At 41.0% G+C, this 12,943-nt stretch overlaps 1 protein-coding gene across 2 annotated transcripts in view; it reads right to left on the bottom strand.

Moving 5' to 3' along the window:
• Window positions 1–12,943, bottom strand: part of MYO5C (myosin VC) — a 114,283-nt gene that overhangs the window by 27,645 nt on the left and 73,695 nt on the right. For both annotated transcript variants that reach the window (XM_065940877.1, XM_065940878.1), the window contains exons 25-32: window positions 10,740–10,920; window positions 7,523–7,616; window positions 7,172–7,235; window positions 7,010–7,090; window positions 5,380–5,560; window positions 3,504–3,597; window positions 2,701–2,764; window positions 714–882 (exon numbers count right to left, since the gene is read on the bottom strand). In XM_065940877.1, coding sequence (XP_065796949.1) covers window positions 714–882; window positions 2,701–2,764; window positions 3,504–3,597; window positions 5,380–5,560; window positions 7,010–7,090; window positions 7,172–7,235; window positions 7,523–7,616; window positions 10,740–10,920 — 928 coding nt within the window. The remainder of the gene's footprint in view (window positions 1–713; window positions 883–2,700; window positions 2,765–3,503; window positions 3,598–5,379; window positions 5,561–7,009; window positions 7,091–7,171; window positions 7,236–7,522; window positions 7,617–10,739; window positions 10,921–12,943) is intronic.

Raw genomic sequence — 12,943 nt, 5'->3', positions numbered from 1 at the left:
ATGTTTCTCTTGTGAGATAGGAAATGGGGGGGGGGCGCTGATGAGGAGGAGCAGAGCCAGTGGACATGTGCAGACCCTTACCTGGTCATGGTCTTGGAGGCTGCCAGGCCAGGAAGGTGCCTGAGAGCATCCACCTCCCAGGAAACCACTCCAGCTGCTACTTTGGCGCTTCTCATCCTCATGGGTTTCACACACCAATACAATTTCAGAAGAATTTATGGAAGCTAACAGGGTTGCCAAATGCCATTTTGACAGGGGCATTTATAATTGGATGAATACTTTCACAGTTTAAAAAGTTAGCCACCTACTTGTGATCATTTCATAGAAGAACATTTTGACTCTGAAAACTATGGGAAGAGCATTCCCCCAGAAGCAAGCAGGGGCCTTGGATGGGGTAAGTTTTGTTCAGAGAAGGTCACACATCAGCCTGGCATCCTCAACATGCTCCAGGCAAGGGTGTTGTCATCTCAGACAAGCGCTGCCCATGGGACAATGCTCAGGACCCTCCACTGGTCCTCCCTCAGCCTGTGTAAATCCCCAGCTCCCCTGCAGTGGCCGTAACCTCAGAGACCACCTGTCTTTTGAGAAAAGGAAACAGATTGCTCTGGTGGGAGGTGGATGCTGCTCAGCAGATGCTTGGGGTGGCCTGTCCCCACTTTCAGTGATACCTGCACACAGACAGTCATTTATCAACAGGTTAGAAAACTTCTCACCCTCTTCTCCATAGTGAGACGAGATGCTTCCTGCTGGAAACCACTCTTGACTTCATTTTCAGTTTCAAATTGTTTCCTCAAGTGCTCGCTGGCCTCCTGCATTTCTTGAATCTTATCCATCAGCTTCTCTTTCTCTTTGGTATGTATTTCATTTTGGGCTTCTATGGTCCTGAGGAAAGAATTAGGAAGTTTTGGTATCAGTTTGACCATCATGGAAAATCAGTGGAAAAATGGTTTGGCCAACTTATGTGTAAAACAAATTATACTTGAATAGGGGAGTGCTCACAGTGAGGGGAAGAGACCAGGGTTAGTGGGGTACAAAAGTCCACAGCTCTTAACCTGATAAAAAGTTCTCATCCTCATCCGCCCACACCCCTTGATGGCTGCCATAAGACATCCATACCCACTCATACCCTTATGACCAAAAGCCCAGTGATTATCTCCTTTGTGAAAAGCCTGGGACCAGATACTAAAAAATCCAGGGATCAGAGAGAGAAGAAAAGGGAACCCATCCAGAGTCCTAAAATGGTACCCACCACTTTCCTACACCTGGCCCCAACCCTCCCAATGAAGTCATATGGTAAGAAATGTTCTCTGGGATGTAGAGTGTCTATTTATTTTTCTTGAAATTAAGTATCTAGAGGATTTTTGAACTGGAATGAACCTGAATGACAAATTTGACATCTATTCCTCTGATGATAAATGATAATATGAGAGTTTTAATCTGATTAAGATAACAAAATGATTGTGAATAAAATTCACAGTGAAGAAGTCAGGGTAACTGACTTTTCTAAAGACTATAAAATTTTCCAAAATATTTTTACCATACAAAAGCACAATCTAAGCTATAAAAATATTATTTGATATGAGCAATGTTATGTGGTATGAAAAAACACTAGGATACAAAATGGTACCATATTAATGAATGTAAAGTTCTAAAATTACAATTCTAACTTGAGTTACATATAAATAATTGAGATTTTATTATGAAAGAATTGAATTAAAATAAAGCTTTAAAAATGTTTTAAACTTAATGATCCAGTGATTCTATGAATGTTTGTCAACTTCTCCATGATGGAAAAGTCAACAGGAAATGCATAATCTTTCTATATTTCTAAGAGAGAGGGAAGAACCCATGCGCTCTGTGTCTGTACATGAATATGACTAAGGGAATTCACCATTCTGATTGACTGGAAGAAGTTCAGTGATGAGTGGAAGTAAATTACACAGGTAAGAATCTTGGAACACAAGACACTGAGGAAATTGAGGGTTTGGGCAAATGCCTCACTCACCTTCGCAACTTTGTGTATTTGTCAAAGCTCGATGTGTGTTTTAAATGAATTAAAATACCACTATCTGATTATTCTTTTATCTACTTCTCCAGAGAAATGGTTCAAATTTCTACTAAAATAATTTTGACCATCATCAAAAAAATTTTACACAAAGTATCTCAACAAGCTGGTCACAAAACATTTTTCTCACAAGTTTCCACCAGACGCTCTGCTCTGTTTCCACCAGACAGTCAGGATGTAATTTGGGGGTGGGGGGGGGTTATCAAATGAAGATTCTCTATCAAAATGGATTTTAAGCCTCACCCTAAGTGGTCTGCTGAGAGAAACACTGTTCTCTCTCATATGATATTATCAGTTTTTTGAAGATATAATTTATGCATATGGCATAATGTTCTAAGGGCATAAAAGGGTACACAGTGAAAAGCAAGTCTCCTCCATCTTCCAGGCACCAGCCACCCAGTGACCCTTCCTGCAGGCCACCAATGTTTTGTTTGTTTCATTGCTTATACCTTATCCCAGAGGAGGGTGTGTGTGTGTACACAAGTATTTCTTTTTACACTTGAAGGCTAACAAATCATATACCTTAAGAATATCTCACTTTTGTGGCTTAATAACCTTCTTTGGTATCTCCCACAATTTCAGAAAAGCCAAGCATTACATGTGTGGGCTTGAGGTACATGCAGGTTGACACTTACTTTCTCTGTGTTCTTTCTTCTTCTTGATTGTGATTCAACTGATTTGACAATTCTTCTAGTTTTCCTATGATGAGAAGAGCTATCAGTCCTTTGGGGGGCCATGCCACGGCATTCTGATTTGGGTTTGATCATATTTTCATGTTTTCAGTTATCAGGGGCTCTAAAATGCACCCAGCTAGAGATTAGGTTTTATTTGGTCTGAACAATATTTAAAAACTTCTTACGCCATTATTTAAAAATTGTGATATTTCACAAAAAAATATGGATTTCTGTTTTTTCTTTAAAAATAGGAATATCAAGCAACACTGGAGCTCGAGATCTTAGTTGGCAAAAGTCAACAGGGCTTGGAGGCAGCTGCTGCCTTCAAATGCCTATGAATCTTACTGTACCATCCACACATCCCACTTTCACATTTATGTCACCTGTCTAAGTCCATGGAGAATCAGTTTGACAATGACCTTTTGGTCATTCCTGGATACAGGAAACTATTTTCTTTTTTAAAAAAACTTTCTATTTTATATTGGAGTAGAATCACGTTTTATTCCAATTAACAACGCTGTGATAGTTTCAGGTGGACAGCAAAGGGACTCAGTCATACATATACATGTATCCATTCTCCCCCAGACTCCCCTCCCACCCAGGCTGCCACATTGAGCAGAGTTCCATGTGCTGTGCAGTAGGTCCCTGTTGTTTACCCATTTTAAATACAGCAGTGTGTACATGTCCATCCCCAACTCCCTCACCACCTCTTCCCCCAACAGGAAACGGTTTTCTAAAAGCAGGTTCATGAGGGTTCCAGTTACCTTTCATGGTTTCAGTTTGTTCATTCAGGCGGATTTCAAGATCTTGCTTCTGTTTTTCCAGTTCTGAAATTTGCTGTTTAAAGTCTGGGATCATCTTCACAGAAGAATTGGAAATATTAGAATATGAAACACTTTGATGTATGAACTTTAAAATCCCAGAGCTGCTTAGAAGCAAACTAAACTGTCTAGATCTTTAACCCCATGGAACATACGTCTAGTATAGTTATGTAAGACAGCTAACCAAGATATTACACTGGATGAAATCATGTTTTTTTTACCTCAAGACCTATACTGTCACAAGAAATACCAGCATGCTCAGAGTGTGTGGTTCTCACCCAGCTCCACCCTCCACATCCCCGCAGGCTCCTGGAGGGGTACCATCTGGGAGGACTTAGGGGAATTCTCTGCTGAGCTGAGGGAAGGATGATGGGAGGAATGATAACCAGCCTCTTTGACTCAGAGACATCATCTCCTCATCTAGAAATAGGAGAATCATCTCAAAGGGGATCCTACTGTGCCCTGTGAATTCCAGGCCATGCACTGTTTTTTTTATCAGAGGTCTGGAATGATCCAATATGTTTCATAATCCTCTGCCCTTGTCTAGCTGTATACTTGCTTAAATGCCCACCATTTCCACTTGTAGTCAGGTGAAAGTGAAAGTCGCTCAGTCGTGTCCAACTCTTTGCGACCCCATGCACTATACAGTCCATGGACTTCTCCAGGCCAGAATACTGGAGTGGGTAGCCTTTCCCTTCTCCAGGGGATCTTCCCAACACAGAGATTGAACCCAGGTCTCCAATATTGCAGGCATATTCTTTACCAGCTGAGCATAGTCAGGTAAGGAGAGTTTTTTTTTTTTTAATTGTACATGTTTATGAAAACACCTGTGCCTCTGAAGTCAAGATGAAAAATACTTGTTTGATTGTGCAATCGGATCTCACTGCAAATTCCTCATTAAAGTTTCAGCCAAGGAGTAGATAAAAATGTGCATGTCCTTAACTAACACGTCTGGTGTGCCCAGAGTCATTTCTCCTCACCTGCTGACGCATTCCTGAGATTTCCTAATACTCCCAGGCTAGGCAGAGGAGGAAAAGCCAGTAAAGAAGTTGAGAAGCAGCAACCAGTGAGGTGGGATGAGAAACCAGGAGAGCATGGTGTCCTGGAAGCCAAGAGAATAATAAAGAGGAAGAGGGAGTGATTAAAAACATCACCAAATGCTGCAGAGAGACCAAGACAAGGGGGAAAAGGAACCCTTTGTGTTCAGTTCTGTGCAGGCAGATTCAGGTAGAGGGAGGGACACACCGCGGCATGGGGTGGCCACAAACAGGAGATGAGTGGAGATGTCACAGCCGGATGGCATGGAGAAGTCAGTCCCCCAGAGAAAAGGGGCGGTGGCTGCAGGGGGTATGGGGTTAAGAAAGGCATGTTTTTGATAATTAGATTCCTAAGGTATTTCTTCATACCAGTAGATAAAAGTGAGGAGGAAGAATTAGACAAACGCAGTGGAGAAGAGTGGGCATCATGGAAAAAGGAAGTTTTTGAAACAGTGAGATGAAGAGCTAGAATAGGGCAACTGACCTTCTGCATGCAAGCCCCTCTCAAGAGGTACCTTTTTATCTTTGTGCTTTTTGTGACTTTCCAAGGGGATAGGGCTAGATTTAGCATACATAAATTTAAAAGCACACACAAATCACAGAACTTGGACTCATCCTATGGTAAACACTTTCAAAATGCTTTCCAGGCTGGTGTAATTTTATAGTTTTATCTCCTGAACCAGTTATTTCACTCCTGGAAAATGTAATTTGCTTTCCAGCTGAGACGCTGAACTTTACTTCACTAAAGCATGACATCTCTAGAATAAAGGCTGAGATCATACCATGTTTTCTGATGTTAGCCTGGTAACTTCATGGCGGATACTTTCATTGATGTCATTCTCTTCTCTAAATAATTTCTGCAGGTGGTTGATTTCCTGACTTAGATGCACCACTTTGAAGTTCAGAGCTTCAATCTCCTTTTCATAGCAATCCTTCTGGGACTGGAAATGGTTCTCCAAAACGCTATCAGAGGAATGGTCAAGAAGTTAACCACATGGTCTTTATCCTGATGGTGACTCTCAGCAGTTATGAAAACCAACAATCAGAGCCAGGTGCTAAGCATATAAAGTTTACCTGTGTACAAAAGGTTACAGGCTATGGAATTAGTAATGTATAATTACAAACTCCAGCTATGTTATGTTCTGTGGTGTTAACATGTAGGTGATAAAAAATTTTTAGATATTATTAAAATTATGTTTCTACTCTAATAATTAAAAATATGCTCTGCTTGATGCAACAATGATAAAGACACATGTCACTATACATTTTTCAAAACCCATAGTATGTACAACATCAAGAGTAAACCTTAGTGTAAACTACCTCCTGAGCTACCAGGGAAGTCTAAGAGTAGACCTTAGTGTAAACTATTGACTCTGGGTGATAATGGTGTGTCAGTATAGGTTCATTGGTTCTAACAGATGTACCCTCTGGTGACACATGTTGATGATAGCTGTGTGTGTGTAGGGGTAGGAGGTATACGAGGAATCTCTGTACTTTCTGTGAACCTAAAACTGCTCTAAAAATAGTTAATTAATTTTTAAGAAAGCAAACATCTTAAATTTCAACACATCTATATACCTAGGAAAGTGAAAGTGAGAGTTGGGCCATAAAGAAGGCTGCTGGTGAAGTCACTAAGTTGTATTGTACTCTACTGACCCCGTGGACTATAGCCTGCCAGGCTTCTCTGACCATGGGATTCTCCAGGCAAGAATACTGGAGTGGGTGGTCCTTTCCAACACAGGAATTGAACCTGGGTCTCCTGTACTGCAGAAGGCTGAGTGCTGAAGAATTGATGCTTTTGAATTGTGGTGTTGAGAAGACTCTTGAGAGTCCCTTGGACTGCAAGGAGATCCAACCAGTCAATCCTAAAGGAAATTAACCCTGGATATTCACCGGAAGGACGGATGCTGAGCTGAGGCTCCAATACTTTGGCCACCTGATGCAAAGAGCTGACTCATTGGAAAAGACCCTGATGCTGGGAAAGATTGAGGGCAGGAGGAGAAGAGGGTGACATAGGTTGAAATGGTTGGATGGCATCACCAACTCAATGGACATGAGTTTGAGCAAACTCCGGGAGACAGTGGCATGCTATATAGTCCACAGGGTTACAAAGAGTCAGACATGACTTGTGACTAAACAATAACAACAATATATCTATAATAACACCAGCTAACTTGTTTGCTATAATCAGTTTTCATTGTATAGGTTATGTGTTTTACTACTTGGCCAGTTATCCCACAAAGAGGTTGTTCTTCATTGTTAAACTAATCGCTCAAGCCTCAAAGAAATCATCCCAGGGATTATTAGACCATTCTGTAAGGAATTTACTATGTCTATCAAATCTATGAAAGGTAAAATTTTGACTTTGCAATAGTATTTTGTCTATGAAAAATCCTGAGGGAAATTTCTCACCGTGTTGCTTTCTTTAGTCCTTCGTAAGCAAACCAAAGTTCTCCATCTTCATTTAAATGTTCCAAATCTTCCAGAGAGAGCCTGAAACATGAGGAGGGTGAAAGAATCATTTCTCTCATATGTTACATGTTTCTAAATACTTGTTAATGCAAAAATGATTACCTGTTTCTTACATCTTCAATGTCATAGCTCTCAAGAAGTTGTTTGGTAATCTCTGACATCTTTTCTGAGGGGAAAAGACAGAACTGGAATAAATTATATTTTTGCATAATTTCTATTTTCCCATTTCCTTTTTTAGGGCCCAGTTCTCTAGCCCTACAGACTCTCTAGCTAACCATCTCATCAGCTAACTTACCAGCTATCCAACCAACCAACCATGAAGTCAACCAACTACTCAACCTCCCATATACCCAACCAACCAGCCTCAGAACAAAGGACACACTGCCTGAGTGGTAACACCTTTGATACATTCAGCCTGCCCGCCATGGACTCAGTGACTCGTATTTTCATTACCTCTCATTTCCCTTTTCTGGGACTGCACATGTTTTTCCACATCTATCTTCTGTGTCTGAAGTAACTCTATCTCCTTTTCAAACTCAGAGATCGTCTGAATCCCAGCAATGACAGACCCATGTGAAGAAAAAACAGCTGTCACAATTTACAGCAGAAAAAGGGAACACTATTACTGTATATTTATCTATGCAAGTTGTCCTCACTGTAGTTTCTCAGTTAAAATCTTGTTAAACCATCACTGCTCATAAAGTTTTGCCATTAAGTATTGTCTAACTATCTAAGATACTATTATTCTCACAGGTACTTGGTTGTATCAATAGAGTTAGCCCCCCTACTATATAAAGGGAAAAAGTAAGTCCTTACTACTTGGGGTGGGGAAGGGGAGGTGAGGGAGCTCAGAGAAGTCCAGGCACAAGGGTCAAGTTCTCTCTCACTGTATGATGAAATCTTGGACGCAAAGAAGTGGGCAAAGTCATCACCTATTTAGGGTTTGGGCTCCAGTTAGGCTTAGATGGGACCCAGTGGCAGGGCCAGGGTGCACCGTGGGGCTGTGGGAGTTGGCAGTGAGGGCATGACCCGAGTCCAGGAGGGAGAAGAGACTGCTTGTGGGGAGGAGGCTGCATTCTGCCTGTATTCACCTGTGAGCTCAGGTTTGTACTTGGGTAGATGTGGGAGCTGTACAGAGATGAATAACCCCTCCTGGATATTTTTTTTCTGTGTTTGTGACAGTTGTCATATCAGTGTGTATTTTAAAAAAAACTTCATCAATACTGATGAATTTTTGTGTGGCCATTTAAAATTTTTTTTTATTTTGCATTGTCTAGTCATTAAGCTCAGTCATGTCCAACTGGCTCTCACAACATCTTTAAAAAGTGATTGCTATTTCTTTGTATCATTAAACACAAAAGCTTTTAAATTATTTTTTCTTAAAATGTACTTATAAACAGAGCTGAACATTCAGCTTGCCTTAAAAATGGGGAGGGATGTGTTTTAAAATTCAAGCATTTAACAGAAAATATAGTTAAAGTATTTTTAGTTTAATATGACTCAATTTTCAGGTACAATTTTCAGAGATGAGTTGGAACTGATGTAAGACCAGACATTTATATATATGATCTCCCTAAATTGATGGCAATTCTTAAGAAGGCTTATCAATTAAGATTAGGTTTGGCTAATATAAAAATGAGACGTGAAAAAAAAAAAAAAAAAAAAAATGAGACGTGCCCATTTTTTGTTGTTGATTAAAACACAGAGATAGAAAATCCAAGACTGAGAGAATGGTTCCAGGTAATTTCCAGCTCAATTACTTCACCATCTCTTTCAGCAGCTCTTGTTCTTGTGATTCAAAATATCTGCTAGAACCCCAGTCTCCCACCCACATTCCAGGTGGCAGATAGAGAAATGGAAGTGGAAGAGAAAAGGGTATACACCTTATCTTTGAAAGTAAGCACCTCACAGAAGCATCACTTAACAATGGAACCCTTCCATTTATGTTACCAATTTATGGAGTTACAACTAGTGACAAAGGAGGGTGGGGATTGAAACAGGAAAGCCATGTGTCTAGATCGCTATTATTATTTTTAATTAAAAAACAAGGAGAAAATATATGTATAGACTATAACCTGCAGCTTCTGTTAGTGAAGTGTGGTGTAACAGTGTTTGGGATAGATAAAATTTTGCCTATGAAATTGAAAAAAAACAAAACAAAACATCAAAACTGGTGAATTTTTGTGTGGCCATTTAAAAAATTTTTTTAGTTTACATCATCTAGTCGTTAAGTTCAGTCATATCCAACTCTTTGTGACCCTATGAACTGTAGCCCACCATGCTCCTCTGTCCATGAAATTCTCCAGGCAAGAATACTGGAGCGGGTTATCATGCCCTCCGCCAGGCGATCTTCCCGGTCCAGGGACTGAACCTGGGCCTCCCACGTTGCAGACAAATTCTTTACCATCTGAGCCACCAGGCAAGCCCATTTTGTATTGGGGTATAGCCAATTAACAATGTTGTGATAGTTTCAGCAGGGGGACTCGGCCATAGGCACACTTGTATCCATGCTCCCTCAAACGCCCCTCGCATCTCTGGATATTTTCTCAGTTAGCCTAAGTGTTTAAAGGTTATACAGCTCTTGTTTCCACAGTGAGTAAACAAAGAGATCAAGTTAGCACGTTCTGATCATCTTACATATATGACCTCACCCTTGTAACATGCCTATGAAGTGAGCAGAATGACTAGAAAACTGAAGATGCAAAAGGGTTACATGGACTGTTCAGGGTCACATGGCAAGCTGCCAGGCCCTAGGACTATCCATCCTCAAGCTCCACTCTCTGTGTTGTTTCAGTGAATGTTCCAAGTCACATCTGTATTTACCTATTGTTGTTTAGTTGCTCGGTTGTGTCCAGCTCTTTGCAACCCATGGACTGTAGCCCACCAGGCTCCTCTGTCCACGGGATTTTCCAGGCAAGAATACTAGAGTGGGTTGCTTCTCAAAGGGATCTTCCAGACCCAGTGATTGAACCTGCATCTCTTGAATTGGCAGGCAGATTCTTTACCATTGAGCCACCAGAGAAGCCCTTACTTAGGTATAGGTATTTACCTATAGGCTTATTATAACATGTATAAATGATGATAATGGGTTTATTTTCTTTGAAAATCAGACTAATCTCCTTAGTATACCACATTGAAGAGTTTAGATCATAGTTTTAGCCACCAGAGAGGAAGTGCGTGGCAAATATTGGTGCCTCACCCCAAGGGCAGCCACATAAATCTCGTGAGATACAAACTGTAGCCAGATGATGTGACTCCCAGACTGACATCAGTCTTATAAGGCTGCTAAGGATGAAGGGCTTACAGGTATATGTGGTCCTTCTGGATTCCACAGTCCAATCTACAACTTAAACAACAGGAAATCAGAGCCCAAAGAATATGGGCAGTTCTGCTAAGAAATTCAGGTATGAGTCCATGACATATCTTCTAAACTATGCATGGCTATTCCATGATGACAGAGGATATTTGTGTAATTATAACAATTATTCTACTAACATGTGTTTCATGTATCTAGTGGAAGCTTAAAAGTTTTCCAATCTCACTAAAATGGTTTACATTGACGAATGGAGGGAGAAACAAGTTTGGATGCTTTTAGCTGACCCTGAGGGGACGTGAAGCCGCTCTCTCTTGTGCAGGTCAGACAAATCAGCCACGAAGTGAGGAGTCCTACCTTTGCCTGCTTGCTCAGTCTGGCCACTTCCCCTTTCAGGACATCAGAGGTGACCCGCTCTTCCTCCAGCTGACGCTGCAGTTGCATCTTTTCATCCTTGAGAGCTTTAATTTCTTCTCTCAAAGACCGGATCTGCTTCTCATAGTCTTGTGTTTTCAGTTCGAAACTTTTTTCAAGAAGTCTAAGCATCAAAAGAAAAATTAACCATTTCTAAGGTCTTTACCCTTAATTAGAACTACACATCATTTTGGAAATAAGAGGAGACTCAGAAAGGAAAAGCCAAGTGAAGACCTACTGTGAGGACGGTGGCCTTATTTTTAGAAGACTGTTTTTATGTCCCCTTAGGTTAAGGCAGCTTCTTACACCTTCAGAATCAGAGAAGTGTGGCTCTACAGTGATCACACACAGGGAACACAGAGAGGGAGGCTGAACTTAAAGACTCAATGGTTGTTGGGGTACTATAGCCCCCAAGCCACCCTGGTTCCACGTGGTCCCCTAAAGGGACCACTTCACTCAGCAAAGACCTTGGCATATTCTGCCAAGTCCTGTCTCCTGCCTAGAATCAAGGATCCTGGAACAGCTTGGCTTAGTACTAAACAAGTTAATATGGCCATTTAATAAGGAAAAGGGTCCAGCTTGTCAAACATTTTAGAATAAACTGCAGCAAGTCCAGGTACCCAAAAGGCCACAGAAAGCCATTCCTTGTAAGAAGACTGCGCAATTAAATACAGGGTAAGTGACCAAGAAAATAACCCCAGACAGATACAGAACCTAGACCAGCCCCACACAGCCCACAGGGGCCCAGTCAGAATTGAAGCTGTCCAAGGAGCTCTGTGAGTTTATTAAATCATCTTCCCACCTGCTGGGCTGTCAACTCAGTCTATTTTATGACTTGCTTTTATAGTACAATGGGGAAAATTCTGAGGAAGAGAGTCATATTCCCAATAGGATTTTGTTTCTTTTCTTCTTATAGATATTGACAAACATTTAAACCTTGTTTTCAGATTAAAAACAAAACAAAAACTACAGTGCTCCTAAGAGTCCAGGAAAATACATTTGAAGAAGCAAATTAAAACCAGAAATCTTAGGTAAAGAGAATCTTAAGACTTGTAGCCTAAGCTGACCGGGCGTGTGCCCACTGACTGTGGGACCCTTGAGCCTCTGGATGGTTGTGATGGGACAAGTCTTTCCCAGTCAGCTGACCAGGGACCAGTCTGAGCTGTGGCTGAGTGCTGAAGAGGACTGTAAAGAGCTCAGGCTGGCTCTCTAGCCCCTGCTTGAAATGATTGCTCCTAAGTGGCCTCAGATGACCAGGAGATGCCAAGAGCTGAGCTCCTCTCTTCTAAAGTTAAGACTTCATAGAAAAACAGACGTTTCAAGGTTTAGCTAACTAGCCCTATTTAAAAACTGATGTAAATATGATCCGGCAATTCCACTCCTAGGTATATATGCAAAGAAAAAGAAAACACTATTTTAAGAGGATACATGCACCCCAATGTTCATAGTAGCACTATTTACAATAGTCAAGATATGGAAGCCACCTAAGATTCCATCAACAGATGAATGGATAAAAAACATGTGGTACATACATACAATGGAATGCTACTCAGGCATAAAAAAGAAAAATTTCCATTTGCAACAACATGGATGAAACTGAGAGATCTTATGCTTAGTGAAATAAGTCAGACAGAAAAAGACACTGTGTGTTTTATAGGTGGAATATTAAAAAAAAACACAAATGAATATAGCAAAGCAAACAGACTCATAAAAAACAAACTGGTGGTTACCAGTGGGGGCAGGGAAGGTGGAGAAGCAAGAAAGGGGAAGGAGATTAAAAGGTACAGACTACTGTGTATGATATAAATAAGCTACTAGGATATATTGCATAACACAGGGAATATAGCTAACATTTTATAATAACTACAAATGGAGCATAATGTATAAAAATTGTGAACCACTATGTCATACACCTGAAGCCAACATAGTATTATAAATCAACCACACATCGAAAGGACTTCCCTGCTGGCTCAAACAGTAAAGAATCCGCCTGCAACGTAGAAGACCGGGGTTTGATCCCTGGGTTGGGAAGATCCCCTGGAGAAGGGAATGGCTACCCACTTCAGTATTCTTGCCTGGAAAATTCCTTGAATAGAGGAGCCGGGCGGGCTACAGTCCAAAGCATTGCAAAGAGTCGGACAGGACTG

This window comes from Muntiacus reevesi, chromosome 7 (genome assembly GCF_963930625.1).
Source record: "Muntiacus reevesi chromosome 7, mMunRee1.1, whole genome shotgun sequence".
Classification (NCBI taxonomy): Eukaryota; Metazoa; Chordata; class Mammalia; order Artiodactyla; family Cervidae; genus Muntiacus; species Muntiacus reevesi.
This window is presented reverse-complemented; position numbering and strand designations above follow the sequence as displayed.